The 22,778-nt window shown below is 27.2% G+C and overlaps 1 protein-coding gene across 2 annotated transcripts; it reads left to right on the forward strand.

Moving 5' to 3' along the window:
• The first annotated feature begins 1,576 nt into the window (after positions 1 to 1,576).
• On the forward strand, positions 1,577 to 19,870 carry LOC142239476 (dynein light chain Tctex-type 5). Of its 2 annotated transcripts, none has more exons than XM_075311271.1 (3): positions 1,577 to 1,773; positions 19,245 to 19,571; positions 19,626 to 19,870. In XM_075311271.1, exons 1-3 carry the CDS (start codon positions 1,757 to 1,759, stop codon positions 19,789 to 19,791), a joined length of 510 nt encoding a protein of 169 aa, XP_075167386.1. In that variant the 5' UTR covers positions 1,577 to 1,756; the 3' UTR covers positions 19,792 to 19,870. The 2 variants fall into 2 exon arrangements, with proteins under 2 accessions (XP_075167386.1, XP_075167385.1); XM_075311270.1 differs by lacking the exon at positions 1,577 to 1,773 and adding an exon at positions 19,022 to 19,156.
• The last annotated feature ends 2,908 nt before the right edge of the window (positions 19,871 to 22,778 follow it).

A 22,778-nucleotide genomic window follows, 5' to 3' on the forward strand; every position in this document is an offset into this window, starting at 1 on the left:
GTCTCAAATTTTATCATTTAAATGATAGAAGATGTTTGCAGTATTTGAGAACCATTCAAATGCTTATTGCCACCATACATTTTTCTCCGCTCGAAAACTTTTTTTTACAACGACAAAATACATGGTTTTCGCGGTAATTACATGCTCTAGATAAGCATTAAATGGATGCGGCAACCATGTCCAAACATGGTTTTTCTGTGCGTGTGCACTCAAAAAAAAGTGAACTCTTTATTTCACTAACGTTAACTTTATTTTAGCTCAGGGAATCATTATGTTTGGTGAAAGTTTCCTTTACTTTAATAATCTTTGCGTATTTTAGTTAAATGAATTAAAAAACGGGGGAAAATTATACACAAATTAAGCATAAAGATTTACTATATTCGTATTTCTCACAAAACAGATGATTATTTCCTTAAATTTGCAAATTTTACTACAAATGCGTCCATCATGAACTTCGTATGTCACTAGAGACATTCTTGCAATTTTTAACTCCAATTTTTTCCTTCAAACTACAAAATTTTCTTTACTAACCCCCATTTTCATAAAGCTCCGTTAGTGTTCTGTTAACTAACCAACTTTTGAACCGTATTATGGACGAAGCTGTCATCTTGCATATATATTCCATATGCCAGTTAGGAACTTAACTGACGAAAATTTTTCAGTTAAAGTTAACTGGAGAGAAGATATTTGCAATTTACTTTCTGTTAACTGGCAGTTAAAGCCTAACGGAGCTACATGAAAATGGCCGTAAGTGAAAAAAGTTAATTATGTGTAATAAATGTTCTTGAATTTGTCGAAAAATATTTACTTATTTTTGTGATATTGGCGTGATGTCAGCATCTGTAATACTATTTAGTTAAAATTTTCTAAAAATATTCAAAATTTTCTAAAATGAACCAAAAGTTTTCCTCCTGGTGGGTTCACTGTTTTTCCAGTGTGTCATAGCTTTTGGATGCAGGACCCCTCAAAATATTCAGAATAAACAATAACTTTGGAATAACACTATCATTTTGACGAAAATACTAAGAGGGGAAAAAGTAGTGTAACATCAAGGCAACATATTTCTTCCCAAATGAAATCAGCCCATTGTGTTACCTCAGTGGTGAACAGTATCACAGAAGAATCTAAAGACTTTAATCAATGAAGTAGCACAGGCCTTCCAGAGCTCTGAATCTAATTTACTCGACTGCAATTACTTTTTTTTTTGGTAGTGGATTTATAACATAAGACGACATGAAATTTCAAAAATTAAATTCATGCCCAATATTTTGGCTCAAACTTTACATAATACGTCAACCAACAGCTATTGCCAAATTTATTTTTCTGGGTATATCATTCAAGCTGTGACCAAGTTAAACAGCAGCCATCATGCTCATTTCGTGTATGTGTGATAGACAGCTAAGTGATTTTGATTACCTATTCATAACGGCTGGATACCAGTGATAGTCATTATTTGTCTAACATTTAATAGCTTTACGATTCCATTGTTCTCATTTCTTTGGTGTTCATTTCGTTGTGGTGTTGCCTACAATCACAACTCTTTTCCGTGGTATTTGCAAGTCACTGTCAAAGGTTTAATTTCATTTCCGTTTCAGTCTTAGACCGTCCATGTCATAGGTTATTCTTGACGAACTTATAACTTCCGAAATTTGAGACACACTAAAGTGGCAGCAAGAGGTCGAAAAAAACATCAACAATTTTGTGAATTTGTGAATAATTATTTGGGGAAACGTAAAAACACTCTAAAAAGGATATCATGAATCGCATACAACTGTAAGTAGACACCTACAGTGTACATGTGTGTGTGTGTGTAGAGAATATGTTTGAGAATTTGAATTTTCTCCTTTGACGATTACCCAAAGGGTTGCATGCAATCTACAAGTCTTAGACGACACACTTGGTTTTTCTTTTTTTTTGCCACAAATGAAGACATATTCTATTCCTTAATGTTCATTTTTTCGCATTCACACATGTGTGGGAGGATGGGTACCATGCGTGCCTTAGCGCCATTCCAATTTCGCCAAGAACTTTTGTGGCCGATAAAAATTGTATGAAAATGTTATAAATAAATCCACCAGGATTAGTTCTCAATTAGTTGTAGTACTACGCCGCCAAAAACTTTTCCATTTTTTTCACAACTTCTACTCAGTCTATAGCTTAAGGAAGTCGAAGTGTCATTTCCTTTTTATTTCTTTGGAAAATATGTCTGAGAGTGGTAAATTTTACAACTGTAAGTTTCCGTTTTTTTTTTGTTTCGTCATTTAAACGAAACTAACTCTAAACCTATTCGAACAAGTCTGAGGGGCCTTGAGTTTATGAATAAAAAATGCATATGTGTTTCTGTGTGAATTGTGAAAATAAAAACAAAATAATATTTTCATTTAGAGATTGGAGATGGCGAAAGATATCCGTGTCTGAACTTGAAACAAATTTCAATAAATTGTAATCGATAAAACTACATTATTACTAAGCAAATTGTTTTTGTTTTTCATAATTTTTTCTGTGTTATTGGGGGCGAAAAAAAGCAGGCAGATGCAAAAGGAAGTGCTTTGTGTTTGATTGCATGAGGTTGCATTATTTGAATTTATTAGATTTTTTCTATTATTGAAATGAAAGATAAACTCAATTGTACACCTTGGGGGATTTTGTAAAACCAGAGAACTTCACATTGGGTTGAAATTCCCAAAAATTCTGTATAACCTGGCCTGGCATACACCCAAAGAATAAATTATAAATTGAAATGAAAGATAAACTCAATTGTACACCTTGGGGGATTTTGTAAAACCAGAGAACTTCACATTGGGTTGAAATTCCCAAAAATTCTGTATAACCTGGCCTGGCATACACCCAAAGAATAAATTATTTGCTCTGGAACCAAATTTTAGACAAAGGAAGTTCCCCTTTCTAATAAAGTATTTTCTTTCGTTTCGTTCCTCAAAAAAGAAAACTTTTCTTTCAGTGTACTTATGGAATAAAAAAAAATTTAAAATACACACTCCCATAGAAGAAAGAATTAACTAAAAGTAAAGAAAACAAGTAAGGAAAATCTTAAGTCGGGCGGAGCAGACTTTAATATACCCATAAGCGTAGGAAGGCCTCTGGGGAGGTGGCTTAGACCCCCCCCCCAGAATTTGAAAACCCATTTACGATTTTCCATTGTTTTTATATAATATTAAACAAGTAAATACAACCGCACAAAGTTCCGCTAAAGACTTTCATGAACAATTTTATTTTGCTTAGTCTGATTTTTAGTCGATTTAATTAAGAAATAGTAATTGATATTAAAACTATTCTTTAATAAATGAATATCTTAATAATGCTGCAAACAAAGCATCGGCAAACAAGTAGTGAACATTTTCTTTTTGGGTCCGGAAGTGGCGCAGAAGCGATGAATTTAACATGGATATGTCATAGGACGGATGTCTCCATTCCAACAGTCTTGAACTGAATTTGCGTCACTTTTTAATGTGTGATCTGAATTTAGTGTTTTGAATGTGAATTAAAAAAATTTGTGCTGGTCTGAAATATTTCACCTCAACTATTTTCAAAAATGATCTATTTTTCTAGAATGGATTTAGCATTTTGGCGGCATAATTTGAATAATTTGTACCATTTTTTTAATCCTTACTTTTTTTAATCTATTAAAAAAAATAAAACGAGTTATAATATTATTAATATTATTAACTTCTTTGTGAGGACATTTTTGGAAGTACTTTGTGCCTGTTCGAAATCGAAACTTTTTACTATGATGAGATATCAATTTACTATGGTGAAAAACAATTGCTAATTTGGTGTACTTATTTCTTTAACAAATAAAACTACTTTTTGTTTGTTTTGATATAATCAAAACATGCCATGCCTAGTGATGTCGTAAATTTCAAGAATTTTCAACAAATGTCAAATTTCTTACTAGCCCCCAGGGCTAGTGAAATTATACTCACCTCGATTTACGTCAAATTTTTTCCAATGCTAGTAAAAAGTTTCGGTTTCGAACAGGCCCTTTATTATAAATGAATTGTCTAGTTATATTGGAATAAGATTTTTTATTCATTTTTAAAAAATAAAACAATAATAGAACCTATAACTTCAGTCTATTACTCTTTAGCTAGGGGGGCTATAGCCCCCCCCTAGGAAAAAATTCTAGCTACGCTAGTGAATATACCCCGTAACACTTTATAGATCTCAATTTTAAATCTTTCAAATTTGTTGGGTGCCAATAATTCTTTCCTCCCACACGAAATTTTAGATAAGCAAAGATCGTTTCTCTCGTTTGTTCTTCGCTGTAAGAAGTTTATTTGGAAGGAAAGTAAATACTTTTTGTGATAAACCTTTATTCTTTTCTAGGATGTAAAAACCATTTAATAAAGACTAACTCAAAAACAAAAAAATAATAATAATAATAATAATAATAATAATAATAATAATAATAATAATAATAATAATAATAATAATAATAATAATAATAATAATAATAATAATAATAATAATAATAATAATAATAATAATAATAATAATAATAATAATAATAATAATAATAATAATAATAATAATAATAATAATAATAATAATAATAATAATAATAATAATAATAATAATAATAATAATAATAATAATAATAATAATAATAATAATAATAATAATAATAATAATAATAATAATAATAATAATAATAATAATAATAATAATAATAATAATAATAATAATAATAATAATAATAATAATAATAATAATAATAATAATAATAATAATAATAATAATAATAATAATAATAATAATAATAATAATAATAATAATAATAATAATAATAATAATAATAATAATAATAATAATAATAATAATAATAATAATAATAATAATAATAATAATAATAATAATAATAATAATAATAATAATAATAATAATAATAATAATAATAATAATAATAATAATAATAATAATAATAATAATAATAATAATAATAATAATAATAATAATAATAATAATAATAATAATAATAATAATAATAATAATAATAATAATAATAATAATAATAATAATAATAATAATAATAATAATAATAATAATAATAATAATAATAATAATAATAATAATAATAATAATAATAATAACTTTTCCATTTTTTTCACAATAATAATAATAATAATAATAATAATAATAATAATAATAATAATAATAATAATAATAATAATAATAATAATAATAATAATAATAATAATAATAATAATAATAATAATAATAATAATAATAATAATAATAATAATAATAATAATAATAATAATAATAATAATAATAATAATAATAATAATAATAATAATAATAATAATAATAATAATAATAATAATAATAATAATAATAATAATAATAATAATAATAATAATAATAATAATAATAATAATAATAATAATAATAATAATAATAATAATAATAATAATAATAATAATAATAATAATAATAATAATAATAATAATAATAATAATAATAATAATAATAATAATAATAATAATAATAATAATAATAATAATAATAATAATAATAATAATAATAATAATAATAATAATAATAATAATAATAATAATAATAATAATAATAATAATAATAATAATAATAATAATAATAATAATAATAATAATAATAATAATAATAATAATAATAATAATAATAATAATAATAATAATAATAATAATAATAATAATAATAATAATAATAATAATAATAACTTTTCCATTTTTTTCACAATAATAATAATAATAATAATAATAATAATAATAATAATAATAATAATAATAATAATAATAATAATAATAATAATAATAATAATAATAATAATAATAATAATAATAATAATAATAATAATAATAATAATAATAATAATAATAATAATAATAATAATAATAATAATAATAATAATAATAATAATAATAATAATAATAATAATAATAATAATAATAATAATAATAATAATAATAATAATAATAATAATAATAATAATAATAATAATAATAATAATAATAATAATAATAATAATAATAATAATAATAATAATAATAATAATAATATAATAATAATAATAATAATAATAATAATAATAATAATAATAATAATAATAATAATAATAATAATAATAATAATAATAATAATAATAATAATAATAATAATAATAATAATAATAATAATAATAATAATAATAATAATAATAATAATAATAATAATAATAATAATAATAATAATAATAATAATAATAATAATAATAATAATAATAATAATAATAATAATAATAATAATAATAATAATAATAATAATAATAATAATAATAATAATAATAATAATAATAATAATAATAATAATAATAATAATAATAATAATAATAATAATAATAATAATAATAATAATAATAATAATAATAATAATAATAATAATAATAATAATAATAATAATAATAATAATAATAATAATAATAATAATAATAATAATAATAATAATAATAATAATAATAATAATAATAATAATAATAATAATAATAATAATAATAATAATAATATAATAATATAATAATAATAATAATAATAATAATAATAATAATAATAATAATAATAATAATAATAAATAATAATAATAATAATAATAATAATAATAATAATAATAATAATAATAATAATAATAATAATAATAATAATAATAATAATAATAATAATAATAATAATAATAATAATAATAATAATAATAATAATAATAATAATAATAATAATAATAATAATAATAATAATAATAATAATAATAATAATAATAATAATAATATAATAATAATAATAATAATAATAATAATAATAATAATAATAATAATAATAATAATAATAATAATAATAATAATAATAATAATAATAATAATAATAATAATAATAATAATAATAATAATAATAATAATAATAATAATAATAATAATAATAATAATAATAATAATAATAATATAAATAATAATAATAATAATAATAATAATAATAATAATAATAATAATAATAATAATAATAATAATAATAATAATAATAATAATAATAATAATAATAATAATAATAATAATAATAATAATAATAATAATAATAATAATAATAATAATAATAATAATAATAATAATAATAATAATAATAATAATAATAATAATAATAATAATAATAATAATAATAATATTAATAATAATAATAATAATAATAATAATAATAATAATAATAATAATAATAATAATAATAATAATAATAATAATAATAATAATAATAATAATAATAATAATAATAATAATAATAATAATAATAATAATAATAATAATAATAATAATAATAATAATAATAATAATAATAATAATAATAATAATAATAATAATAATAATAATAATAATAATAATAATAATAATAATAATAATAATAATAATAATAATAATAATAATAATAATAATAATAATAATAATAATAATAATAATAATAATAATAATAATAATAATAATAATAATAATAATAATAATAATAATAATATAATAATAATAATAATAATAATAATAATAATAATAATAATAATAATAATAATAATAATAATAATAATAATAATAATAATAATAATAATAATAATAATAATAATAATAATAATAATAATAATAATAATAATAATAATAATAATAATAATAATAATAATAATAATAATAATAATAATAATAATAATAATAATAATAATAATAATAATAATAATAATAATAATAATAATAATAATAATAATAATAATAATAATAATAATAATAATAATAATAATAATAATAATAATAATAATAATAATAATAATAATAATAATAATAATAATAATAATAATAATAATAATAATAATAATAATAATAATAATAATAATAATAATAATAATAATAATAATAATAATAATAATAATAATAATAATAATAATAATAATAATAATAATAATAATAATAATAATAATAATAATAATAATAATAATAATAATAATAATAATAATAATAATAATAATAATAATAATAATAATAATAATAATAATAATAATAATAATAATAATAATAATAATAATAATAATAATAATAATAATAATAATAATAATAATAATAATAATAATAATAATAATAATAATAATAATAATAATAATAATAATAATAATAATAATAATAATAATAATAATAGTAATAATAATAATAATAATAATAGTAATAATAATAATAGTAATAATAATAATAATAATAATAATAATAGTAATAATAATAATAATAATAATAATAATAATAATAATAATAATAATAATAATAATAATAATAATAATAATAATAATAATAATAATAATAATAATAATAATAATAATAATAATAATAATAATAATAATAATAATAATAATAATAATAATAATAATAATAATAATAATAATAATAATAATAATAATAATAATAATAATAATAATAATAATAATAATAATAATAATAATAATAATAATAATAATAATAATAATAATAATAATAATAATAATAATAATAATAATAATAATAATAATAATAATAATAATAATAATAATAATAATAATAATAATAATAATAATAATAATAATAATAATAATAATAATAATAATAATAATAATAATAATAATAATAATAATAATAATAATAATAATAAATATACAATCTTTTGTTGCTAATTGCATTTTCTCTCACATCTTTTGCAGTTCCACGGGTTTTTATTTGTTCTTAGCACCTTTTTCTGTAATACTAACAGTATAGAAGAAATTATTCGATTTAAAAAAAACTTTTAAATTTTACCTTTCGCCTGGACGGATAACCACGGACCATACAATTTGTTAGCCAACACACTATCCACTGGGTTACGTGTCATCAACAGTCACACAGTTATATTTATATAGCATCGTTTTCGGCGCCCACGAGCCGATTAAACAAACTTTATTTAACAGTAATATACATTTAGTTGGGCACCGTGGAGCAATGGTTAGTACGTCCGCCTTGCATACTAAGGGACGTGGGTTCGATTCCTGCTTTGACCGAACACCAAAATGTTTTTTTTTTTTTTAATATATTCCAGATATGTTCCGAAAATATGTTCAACATTACATACTACACATATTCAATTTTACTATGAAACTGTAAAATGTGTCTTATTGAAGACTTAAAGTCAGATAAGAATAATGCTTGATATAAACGAAATGGACTGGGTTTTTGTTCAAAAATATTTTTTATTGAAAAAATAAAAAATTTGTAGCAAACGTTTTTATTTTTTTGGTGATAAAAGTTTAAAATGTTCGAAGAAATTCAAAAAACTCTAACAAAAGAAACCCGTTTTCAGTACACATTTGCCAAACGTTTGTTTTTTTTTTTTGCGTGTATCTATAAAGGTCTATACTTTTGGACTTTTTCGTCCGTGTATACTGGATACACGGACGAAAAAGACTGTTTTTCAAATGTTTCGGTGTAAAAATTATATGTTTGCAACTCAAATGTTTAGCACATTATTATTAAGTGAAAACACATAATGTCCATAAACTAGTATAATATGTTTGTTACATACAGTGTTGTTCAAAACATTAGTTACCACATTGCCTGGTAATAATAAACTATTGTTATAATAAAAATAAAATATTAAAGCCAATTCTTTAATGGAATGTTTTACAATTTCCCAGAAAGGTACTCATATAAAACTTTGTGCTAAAAATTTGAAATGTTTAAGTGTAAACTTTATTGAATTTACACATTCATTTGTGTATACTTCTTGTGGCATAGAACATTAAAAAAGCGGAAAGCATTAAAAATTTATTAAAAGATTTATGTAAAAAAATAAAGAAAGATATTAATTATTTGGTCTTAAAAAAGATATGCTTAGGGTGAAACATAATATATTTGCACAGTAAAATCAATTTTGTGCTTGAACAAATTCTGAAAATATATATGCTTGAAGCACAATATGTTTGGGAGTATAAATTACAGAGTGAATTTTTTTGAGGGTGTACATACATATATTTAAGTCTGACCCGATTTGGACAAAATTTTGTTAGACTTCTATAACATTTCTAGACTTAAAATTTAAACCTTCCCTTTTTTGATATTGATTCCGAGCCAAAGATACGTCTTCCCTGAAATAAAGACATTTTTATCGACAAATATGGATTTAAATCTAGCATCAATAAAATTAACATTAGGATTTAGATCTCATTTATCGAATTTTCATTCTCTTAATTCCAAATGTTTGAAGTGTTTATATTGTAAATATAAAGATCCAATATTTCAGTTAATTTAAGGACGATATCTTTAAATTAAAAATGTGTATCTTTACACGGACGAAGATGGCTGTTTTTCATATGTTTGGGTGTAAAAATTATATGTTTGGCACTCAATTTTTTTAACACAAAATTTTTAAGTGCAAGCATATAATGTTCATAAACTAGCATAACATGTTTGGGACATACATGTTAATGTGTTAAAACATATTATGTTTGGGACATAAAAAGTTTGTAAATATAATATGCTTAGATGCAAACATATATTAATGTGGAAATAGCCCATAAACATATATGTGTTTAGAAAGAGAGACCTAGTGAGTATGCTGCAAGTAAAATAATGGAAGTAACCAATTGGCGCCTTAAAAATATATCCACACAAAGAAAATTTTATTACAATTTTTACTACCAGTGTATGCCCTAAGGTGAAACATAATATGTTTGAACAATACAAACAATATTTTGTTTGGGCCAATCATGAAAATATATATGTTTGAAGCAAAATGTGTTTGGGGTATATGTTACAGTAGCGATTTTTTTGAGGGTGTACTTAAACGGAAAATTGCTTTTGTTCAAAGATATGCGACTTTAATAGAGGGACGCAAATTTCTAAAATTTTTTTTTTCTTAATTTAATGAAAAAAAATTTTTGAAGCAAAGATTAAAAACTCTATTTTTATTAAAATTTCGTTATTTTAAAGAAATATGTCCTTAATATAATGTAAATTGCGCATCATTAAATTTAGAATGCATAATTTTTAATATCACGTAAATATTTTTCTCAGTGTCGTGTGGCGTAATTAGGCTTCCAGAAGTTTGAGAAGTAAAATCCTGGTATTGGTCTATATAGGCATTTTATAAAAAATAAATCTATATAAAAAAGAAAAACACACAAAAATCAAAATGTCGGCCTAATCAGATAGAAAGTTTAGATGTTAAAAAATGTAATGTGTCGGATATATAAAACAAACATAAATTGCCATAAATTATGACGAACGGAATTTTAAATAACCATTACCATACAACAGATGACAGGAATAGCGGGACAGTTACGAATATTGTTTCTATAGAATTAAAATGGTGAAACATCGATTTATAAATTCTTTACAAATTAATGATAGATAGACTGATATATCATTAATTTAATGTAAAGAATTTCGTGTGGCTGTGATGAAACAAACTTTCTTCCAAAAGATCGCATCAGATGGTACGTTGGCAGAGGTTTAATTTAAAACAAGTAAGGAAAGTCTAAAGTCGGGCGGGGCCGACTATATTATACCCTGCACCACTTTGTAGATCTAAATTTTCGATACCATATCACATCCGTCAAATGTGTTGGGTGCTGAACATATAGAGGTTTGTCCCACATTTAGATATCACTCGATCTGGACAGAATTTGATAGACTTCTACAAATTCTATAGACTCAAAATTTAAGTCGGCTAATGCACTAGGGTGAAACACAATGATAGTAAAAAATATGGGAAAGATTTAAATATGAAGCAATTTTAAGGAAACTTCACAAACTTATATAAATCATAAATGATTTATCGCTCGATATATATGTATTAGAAGTAGAGGAAAATTAGAGTAGTTTTTAAAACTTTTCGACTAAGCAGAGGCGATTTCAAAAGGGAAATGTTCGTATTTTGACCATTTTTGTCGAAATCAGAAAAACATATATATGGGAGCTATACCTAAATCTGAACCGATTTCAATGAAATTTGGCGCGCATAGCAACAATGCTTAGTATACTCCCGGTGCAAAATTTCAACGAAATCGGAGTAAAAAATTGGCCTCTGTGGTCATATGAGTGTAAATCGGGCGAAAGCTATATATGGGAGCTATATCTAAATCTGAACCGATTTCAATCAAATTTGGCACACTTCACTACACTATTAGTTGTACTCCTAGTGCAAAATTTCAATCAAATTGAGCCAAACCTCTGGCTTCTAGGACCATATTAGTCCATATCGGGCGAAAGATATATATGGGAGCTATATCTTAATCTGAACCGATTTCAACCAAATTTGGCACACATGACTGTACTACCAATTGTAAGCCTTGTGCAAAATTTCAATCTAATCGGGATAAAACTCTGGCTTCTGGGTCCATATAAGTGCATATCGGGCGAAAGATATATATGGGAGCTATATCTACATCTGAACCGATTTCTTCCAAAATCAGTAGGGTTCTATTCTGACCCAAATTAGGAAAATGTGCCAAATTTGAAGGCGATTGGACTTAAATTGCGACCTAGACTTTGATCACAAAAATGTGTTCACAGACAGACGGACGGACGGACGGACAGACGGACATGGTTATATCGACTCGGGACCCACCCTGAGCATTATTGCCAAAGACACCATGTGTCTATCTCGTCTCCTTTTGGGTGTTACAAACATATGCACTAACTTATAATACCCTGTTCCACAGTGTGGCGCAGGGTATAATTAGAACTTCCAAGGACATCGGGTGTATTTATATGGAGATTTCTCAAGTAATTATCTCCATACACAAAATCTAGGCCGACGGGAAGTTTCCGCATTTATTTATGGATCTCAAATAACTCAAAATTTCTGACTAATTTTAGATAGAAAATTTTAGACTGGGAAAAATTTCTTAAAACAAATCGGAGATGGGTTTATATGTAGGTGCTATATCAGAAAATTGTTCGGTATGACCCATCTTGGAACTCAACATACCTGCCAAAAATTCAAAACGTTAGGCTCTACTGCTATAAAATTGTACCTTTATCAAGAGTATATATAGGGTCAAAAATCGATATTTTAATATGTTAAAAAAGGGCAATACAATTGATCAATTCAGCCCATATTCTAGTAAAACCTGCTTTTGATATCACCGTGACATTTCACCCATATTAATACACTTTGATTTGTCGAAATATTTCTTTAGTTACAATGATATGAAGTGTTTTTCAAATTTTCAGACTCCGACTCCGGCTCCGACTCCTTAGCCCTGGTATTTACAAATTACGTTGTTAGCTCAAATTCAAACATACTTTTAATTGTATTGATAAAAAAATTGATTGATATTTTTTGTGTCATATATACACACAATCTTTGAAATTCGCATTGCTTCGTTCTGGTACGGTCACACTAGGCAAATATTTGACAGAAATCAAAAAGGAATTCGTCAATGTTCGCTGGTTTGACGGTGATGTCAAACCAGAGAACATTGTTAACCTCATATTTAGAGTATAAAATAACAGATATTTCGAAAATGGTCCTGGAAAAATGTTTGACTCTCATTTTGATCAAATATTTGCCATGTGTGAACATACCCTTAAAGTCGTATGTCTTTCAAATAAAGCAAATTTTCATTAAATATAATTAAAATATCTTTATTTCAAGGAAACCGCATCTTTCTCTTGTAATCAATACCAAAATCCTTAAAGCAAGATCAAATCCAAGTTAACTTTATTTAGTACATGCGTGAGGTTGTTACCAAGGAAATATTTAGAAATGGATCCCTAGAAAATTGTATTGAAAATATTTAAAGAATTGTATTGAATGACCGATTATTACCCATAGTGATTCAGATTTAGGTATCGCATCCAGAAAAAAGGGGCTCTAATGCCAACTGAACTTTATTTTAGTTCATAAAGATTAGTTGATTTTAGTTAAATTTTGCACAATATGAGTAAATGTTCCTTATTTGAATAATTTTTTGCTAACTTTAATGACGTGAACTAAAAATAAAAAAGTTGTATACAATACAAAAAATAAAATAGTTCATATTTTCCTAAAATGACAGAAGTTTGCTTAAATTGAGTTCATAGGTCTCTCAAATGACTAAATTTGTACCTGTCATCAACTTCGTATAGCGCTAAAGACATTTTAACAATTTTTAAATCCAATTTCTTCTTTCAACAGATGAAATTTTCTTAAACAAGAGAAAAAAATTAATTATTTTTAATAAATTTTCTTCAATTTGACAAAAAGTATTAACTTATTTGTAGCATGCTGCAATTAGAAAACTATTTTAGTTAAAATTTTCTAAAATAAACCTACATTTTCTTCCACGGTGGGTTCACTTTTTTTTGGTGCGCTCTCATTAACGTATAATTCTACAGTCTTCAATAATGAAGCTTTAGTACTGAAATTTTGCGCACACTCGTCTTATGTCTGCAGACAGGTCAATTTGGGCTATATGGGTCCATGCTACGATATGACCCCCATATAAACCGATCCACCGACTTTTTGAGCTAATAGACGCCGCTATATACATATATCGGTCTATGTTGTGATATAACCCTTATATAGACCGATATCTTGATTTGACCTATTGAGGGTCATTGGTGCCAAATCATGACCATTTTAACCATGCTGTCTGTAGTCATGCTTACTATTTTTGGGAATCGTCCGAAAATGTTCGTTTGCTTTTGTTCATATTGAATTTATGTGTACTGTCATTGAACTTTAGACATACTTAAAAAAAGGAAAATTTCATTGGGCTGTGGAAAATTTAACGACAAAATAGTAGTTTTTTGCAATAAAAATAAGTTAAATTGATCGTTAGTTTTACTAATTTTTTTCGGTATAGGATAATTTTAAGACAGTTAGAAGCTGCGATATATTTGGTATATATGTATTGATCAAAAAATTATTTGAAAAAGGAAGTGAAGTTTAATAAATAATTGGTTCCTTCGATGGCAAATTTTCAATTAAAGGTGGTGAAGAAATCAATTTATTGTTTGAACAAGTATATTTGTTTATTTCGAATTAATTATGTGATTGCCACTATCATTTTTGTGATTGTAGCAATTTCAATCAGTAATTGAATTAAATCAAAAAAACCCATTTTTCTGTCCAGGACACTCTAATAAAGTCTTTCAGATATTTCATTTTGCCAACAGTTCATTAAGGTGTATCGCACTGTTGCACGCAAACCCACAAAGTTTGCAAAAAACGCCGTAAAAATCAACAAACCGTAGGTGAGACATTTACACACCAAATTGTTTGCAAAATGAAATTCCATGCAGAAGGCACCTACGCTGTAGGCGGATAAAAGTAACGTGAATTACCAATCGATATTCATTGCAAGGAGGGAGTAGACAATTTGCAAAGACGCCTATAGAGAATGGAGGTGGGTCTTTCCGATTTAGTGGACGTGGAGTTTCTCATTGCTTACAGACACACACCGCAGTGATAGTAAGACACAGAAATGGATCTGTAGCATGCTAGGAGTTTTAATGATGATATGCAATAGTTTTTTGTTTTGTGTACTACACCTGTGAAGAAGACCTTTCGCATTAATGGAAACATTACTTTTGTAGTTCTTCAAAAAATATTGTGTTGGATTTGGTAACCCCTTCCAGTGTATATGTATGTTATGTCCTTATATGTACAGATAAAAACTCACTAAAATATTTCTAACTAATGCTTAGTACTAAGTTCGTTTCTGCGAAAAACGAATATCTTCATCTATCTCCGTAAATAGGGTTTCAAACCCAGGGATGTTAACTTATTTATGCGAAATAATATGCCTGCCTATTTTTCGTGCGAAAAATCCAGGGTTGTATAAATATGTGTTTGAAAATGCTCAAAACAAAGATTTCGCATTTATTCCGCGCAAACTTTTTTTGTATGGAGTATAAAAGTTTTTCGCGCGAAAACGTGATCTTAGTACTAGGCTTAAAACAATAACCCAAACTGAAATACCATACAGTTTGTAAACAAAAATTGACTCATATTGTCATCCACAAACAATTATCGCTATCAAAGATAATAAAAGAGGAAGATGGGAGATTGGCTTGCGTCATACCAAATGTTGCATTTACCAGATTAGTTTAATACATGTTTGTAATCTTTTAGTTGTTTTTCGTTTTTATTATACCCTTCACCACTACTGTGGTACAGGGTATAATAAGTTTGTGCATTTGTATGTAACGCCAAGAAGGAAACGTCTGAGACCCATCGTTTAGTATACCGATCGTCTTAGAATTAAATTCTGAGTCGATTTAGCGATGTCCGTCTGTCTGTCTGTCTGTGTGTCCGTCTGTCTGTCTGTTGATGTATTTTTGTGTGCAAAGTACAGCTCGCAGTTTTAGTCCGATTGTCCTAAAATTTGGTATGGGGTCCTGTTTCGGCTCAAAGACGATCCCTATTGATTTTGGTTCAGATTTAGATATAGCTTCCATATATATTTTTCACCGATCTGGTCATAATTGGCGTGTATATCAACCGATCTTCCTCAAATTCCGTACATCCCAATATTTTATGAGTCTCGAAAAACTTGCAAAATATCATCCAAATCGGTTCAGATTTAGATATAGCTCCCATATATAGCTTTCGCCCGATTTACACTCATATGACCACAGAGGCCAATCTTTTACTCCGATTTAATTGAAATTTTGCACAGGGAGTAGAATGAGCATTGTAGCTATGCGTGCCAAATTTGGTTGAAATCGGTTCAGATTTAGATATAGCTCCCATATATAGCTTTCGCCCGATTTACACTCATATGACCACAGAGGTTAATTTTTTGCTCCGATTTAGTTGAAATTTTGCACAGGGAGTAGAATTAGCATTGTTGCTATGCGTGCCAAATTTGGTTGAAATCGGTTCAGATTTAGATATAGCTCCCATATATATGTTTTTCTAATTTCGACAAAAATGGTCAAAATACCAACATTTTCTTTGTAAAATCGCCACTGCTTAGTCGAATAGTTGAAAAAATGACTAATTTTCTTAAACTTCTCATACATATATATCGAGCGATAAATCATAAATAAACTTTTGCGAAATTTCCTTAAAATTGCTTCAGATTTATATGTTTCCCATATTTTTTTACTAAGATTGTGTTCCACCCTAGTGCATTAGCCAACTTAAATTTTAAGTCTATAGGTTTTGTAGAAGTCTATCAAATTCTGTCCAGATCGAGTGATATTTAAATGTATGTATTTGGGACAAACCTTTATATATAGCCCCCAACACATTTGACAGATGTGATATGGTATCGAAAATTTAGATCTACAAAGTGGTGCAGGGTATAATATAGTCGGCCCCGCCCGACTTTAGACTTTCCTTACTTGTTTTTTAAATGAAAAATGTAATTTTCTTAATGAAACAATGTTAAATTTTAGGCAACAACAAAAAAAATTACATTTTCCCCTTTATGGAAATTTATTTCGTGCTCTTAATTTCTTTTTATTTGCATTTTAATGCTATATCAATACTTGTCGTACACGCGTTTGGTTCGAGTATTAAACTAATGTGGTAAATGGTTTGATGTGCTCAGTAGCCAATCTTCCATCTTCTGTAGTATATAATCTTTGATCGCTATAGTCATCAACGCACAAGCAATGAATACAGTCAAGTCTATTTCTGGATCTCACTGTTTGGCACACACATACCGATGTAAAGAAAATTTCTTTAGGGAAAATAGAACTGGTTAGTAGGTCGTTTTCTTTATGTGAACTTCAGATCATTAGGTGTAAGTGGGTCTTCAAATTGAAGCGAATAAGAGAAAATCTAAATCGAGTTTTTCGTCAAAAGTCAAACAGTCGATTTAGGATTTTTGTATCTCTACTTTTTATAGCGACAAAAACCAACTAATCGGGTTTTAGCAATAAAATCGAAATGTCTCTTTTGAATTGAAAGGCGAATGTGATGTAGGTTTTTACCAGCTATACCGGTGTGAAATGAGCGTTTTTTGTGTAACACCCATTTTCCAATTGGGTGCTTTTAAACGGTGCAACATTTAAGATTGCTCTCCATCCAATATCGTTTGCAATTAGGCGTCTTCAAATTTTTTGGGGGTCTTCAACGTTTTTCATTCCTCGCATCAAAATCATTATTTCTGAACCGTTGATCACCATATGCCTCGACAAGCATTCGATGAGACTCTGCAGCACTTTTCTTCAAATGAAAACAAAAAATTAATGCTTTCCGCACATCATGACATTCTGGTACAAAATTCGAAATTTTTTTTTTTGATGCCTACTAAATGTTTTTCACAGATGTCATAGCAAACAAACAAAGAAAATAATGGCTCGTTCACAACAAACGTTCCCTATCGTTACATTTGTATCTTGACGCTCACTTCATACCGGTATATCTTATATATACCGACATCTGAACGGAAAGTCTACCTGTGAAAGAGGAAGTACCTTTTTAAATTCGAAAAAAATCGAAATGTCGATTTCGCTAATTGATTGAAGGTCGAACAGTAGAAGATACTGGGTACAATCTTTATCCATGGCATAAGCACCTATATTCGGTGACTATAAAACTGCTCACCCTTCTCTTTGAACTATTTGCAGCAGTCCGTTTCATGATGAGGTGCAGTTAACTTGCAATTGAATCCTATGCCAAAATTTCTTGGGACGTTTTCAATTTGCGAACTCTTGTATTTCCGCCCGCTACCCACCACAGATATTATATTAAATATAAACAAATATAACGATGCGTGTGATTATTCGCAAATATACACCAATCGATTGTAGGGTGATTTTTATTTGCGTTCCTGCGAATACTTTTGCAATAGAACGCCTACCTTAATAGGTTTCGCCAATCCAACCACACTCATATCCTTTTGTCAGGCATAGGTTTCACCTCAAGGATGACGATGTGATGAGTGTGTGTGTGTGGGACGGGGTAAGCATAATTGTTTGTTTTCGAAGTGGGTTTGTTTAAGGAAGTCAAAGTTTATGCCCTCAATCTATGCAATGGAATGCAAATGGGGAATTTGCAAAACTTTCTCTCATTTCGAATTTGACGGCTTGGAAGAAATGTTGCACAAATTTGCAGTATCAGTTGCATGCAATCGGTGTACGAAGAAAGTGAAACGCGATAAAGTTCAGGGGTGCCATTAGTTTCAGTTAATCTATAGATATGACAACCTGGAGTCACATGAGGTCTCGGTGCGTTTAAAATTCGAATCATAATTTGTGTATTTTATTTTTGAATGTTAAAACGAAAAAAATAAAAACAATCCATCTCTCTTTTCAGGATCACAGCATCGGTAAGGACCACCAATCGGATGAATGCCTTGCTTTCCGAGTCAATGTTGGGAAAACGCAAGGCCTTAACGAAAATGACGACTGTTGAGGGGGAGACAGAAGGCGAGACAGAAAATGAAAAGCCAGCCCGAGATTGGGAATTCTTTAGTAGGAATTTTAGTATGGAACAGGTGCATAAATTAATCGAGAGTATTATTGAGGAACGTCTAACTTGGGATCGATTCAGTCGCTCTTATGACTCCTGGCGTTCTTTACAATTGACCGAGAGTTTGGCCAGTGAAATACGTGATCGAGTTAGGGGATTCAATCACAAGCGGTAAGCGACTTCAAATGATTTTGCTATAAGGTCACGAGTATTCTTTCTTTGCAGGCACCGCATTATCTGTATCCTCTCTCTCATTGAGAAACAAAATCAAGGCATTCATATGCGTATGTCTCATTTGATGGATGAAAAACTGGATAATTTCACCAGTGTGGTATACGAAAGGCCATCCTATTTCATTGTTGTGGTTGTTTATTTGGTGTATAAGGATTAAATTTAATTAGCTAAGGTTACAAAATTCTGTATATATGTACAGATTACAAATATATGTATGTTGATTATATGTTTCTCAAGATTTGCCAAAATTTCTCCAGATATACTCCGATAGCCGATATCACTATTCTCTTCTTCGCGTTACTGATAACGTTCGTTTTGTAGACTGTGGGACCGTTGTCGTCACTCACTAGAAATGTCGTGACTCATGAAAAAACGATTGAAGTTAATCGGGAACTATCCCAAGTCACCTCGCGAAAATAATAACACTCATTAAAGAGTCCGTTCACGAACACATGCTCCCGTACGAAATTATTCTCGATTTTTGTCACACTATCAATGGCAGCGACACTCACGGACGTTTCGACTTTTTCGTTAGAAGTCGAGTAGTCGATTTCTAAGAAACAAAAATCGATTTGATCCCTTATTCAAAAATATCAAAAGTAGAACAGTGGAATTTGATGGTCGAATTCAACTTTTAGAAATTGAGAGATTAAATAAATGAAAATTTACTGGCATTCGAAATTCGTGATTCTCGAAAAGCAAAACTGAACTAAAACTTATAATCACACTGTAGTTCATTCTTATTATTTATTAGATGCGTACGAAAACCTTCTTCTGCTTTAGTTAGCATTGAACTTATTTGTACGGTCATTGAAATGTTACTAGCATTTAGTTCATAAAATTTTTCATACATTCTTGGAATAAAGAAAAATTCGTTGGGCTGCGGAAGATTTCTTACAATATTTTAAAATTTAACATCAGTTTTCTTTGTAGTACAAGTTTCAAAAGTTCATCATCAAGGTTCATAATCTTTAACTGTTTTTTTAGTTTTATGAAAACAAATTAATTAAAATATTTAATTGACGTGTATAAAGTACATCGAAAATATTCCGAAGTTAAAATAACGTTAATTTTAACTTATTTTCATTGCGCAAAAATTATTTGTGTGTAGTTAAATGTTATTATTATACCCTGCGCCACACTGTGGAACAGGGTATTATAAGTTAGTGCATATGTTTGCAACACCAAGAAGGAGACGAGATAGACACATGGTGTTTTTGGCAAAAATGCTCAGGGTGGGCTCCTGAGTCGATATAGCCATGTCCGTCTGTCCGTGAACACATTTTTGTAATCAAAGTCTAGGTCGCAGTTTTAGTCCAATCGACTTCAAATTTGGCACAAGTATGTGTTTTGGCTCAGAATAGAACCCTATTGATATTGGAAGAAATCGGTTCAGATTTAGATATAGCTCCCATATATATCTTTCGCCCGATATGGACTAATACGGTCTCAGAAGCCAGAGTTTTACCCCAATTTGGTCGAAATTTTGCACTAGGAGTACAATTAGTAGTGTAGTCAAGTGTGCCAAATTTTATTGAAATCGGTTAAGATTTAGATATAGCTCCCATATATAGCTTTCGCCCGATTTATACTCATATGACCACAGAGGCCAATTTTTTACTCCGATTTAGTTAAAATGTTGCACAGGGAGTAGAATTAGCATTGTAGCTATGCGTGCCAAATTTGGTTGAAATCGGTTCAGTTTTAGATATAGCTCCCATTTTTCTTTTTTCGACAAAAATGGTCAAAATACCAACATTGGTACATGGTGTTAGTATATGGTCTCTAACAACCATGCAAACATTGGTCCACATCGGTCCTTAATTATATATAACCCCCATATAAACCGGTCCCCCGATTTCGCTTGCGGAGCCTCTAAGAGAAGCAAATTTCATCCGATCTGGCTGAAATTTGGTACATGGTGTTAGTATATGGGCTCTAACAATCATGCAAAAATTGGTCCACATCGCGCCACAACCGATCACCAGATTTGACCTCCGAAGCCTCTTGGAAGACCAAAATTCATCTCATTCAGTTGAAATTTGGTACGTGGTGTTAATATATGGCCTCAAACACCTATCCAAAAATTGGTCGAAATCGGTCTATAATTATATATAGGCTCTATATTAACCGATCCCCAGATTTGACTTGAGGAGCCCCTTGGAAGAGAAAAATTCATCCGATTCGGTTGAAATTTGGTACGTGAAGTTAGTATATGGTATCCAACAACCATGTAGGAATTGGTTCATATCAGTCCATAATTATATATAGCCCCCATATAAACCGTTTCCCCAGATTTGACCTCCGGTGCCTTTTGGAGAAGCAAAATTCATCCGATCTGGTTGAAATTTGGTACGTGATGGTTGAATATGATATTTTACAACTATGCCAAAAGTGGTCCATATCAGTCCATAAAACCGATCCCGAGATTTGGTTTTGGAGCCTATTGGAGGAGCAAATTTCATCCGAGTCAGTTGAAATTTGGTACATTGTGCTAGTTTATGGCCGCTAACAACCATGCCTAACTAGGTCCATATCGGTCTATAGTTATATATAGCTATCAGATAAATCGATCCCCAATCACACAAAAATTGGTCCATATCAAGTTCATAATTGTATAGAGCCCCCATATAAGCGACCCCCATATTTCAATTCTGGCTCTCTACGTATTGTCTAATATATTCCACGTATGGACTAGAAAACGATGTTAAGAAGTTTTAAGATACCACAACCCAAGTAATTCGATTGTGGATGACAGTCTTTCGTAGAACGCAATCCATGGTGGAGGGTACATAAGATTCGGCCTGGCCGAACTTACGGCCGTATATATTTGTTTTTAGTTAATTTTTTCTTCTACGAGAGGTTGTACTCTTCGTGAGTTGAAGTTAAAAAGTACACCAGGGCATTAAAAAATGTTGAGTATAATTTAGTTAAATTTTCGCGCGACGTATGTTAGTTCATTCTTGCTATAAAACAGTTTACTTTTTTCTATGTGTAATTATTCATTACACTTTCATATTATTCGAGAAATAATTTAACATTATTCGAGAAATTAATCATGATGTAACAGTTTATTGCGATTTCATCCTTTGTTATTTTATACGCTTTGGTACATCAGCTTGTAGCCAGATCGAGGAACTCTGC

The sequence above is a fragment of the Haematobia irritans genome, chromosome 5 (genome assembly GCF_050003625.1).
Source record: "Haematobia irritans isolate KBUSLIRL chromosome 5, ASM5000362v1, whole genome shotgun sequence".
Classification (NCBI taxonomy): Eukaryota; Metazoa; Arthropoda; class Insecta; order Diptera; family Muscidae; genus Haematobia; species Haematobia irritans.

What these genes read in the sequence shown, in the direction of transcription:
- LOC142239476 (XM_075311270.1), top strand. Translation starts at nt 19,128, where the DNA reads ATGACAACCTGGAGTCACATGAGGTCTCG. An exon ending in TGGAGTCACATGAGGTCTCG is followed by an intron (nt 19,157 to 19,244) that starts GTGCGTTTAAAA and finishes CTCTCTTTTCAG; the next exon opens with GATCACAGCATCGGTAAGGA. An exon ending in AGGGGATTCAATCACAAGCG is followed by an intron (nt 19,572 to 19,625) that starts GTAAGCGACTTC and finishes CTTTCTTTGCAG; the next exon opens with GCACCGCATTATCTGTATCC.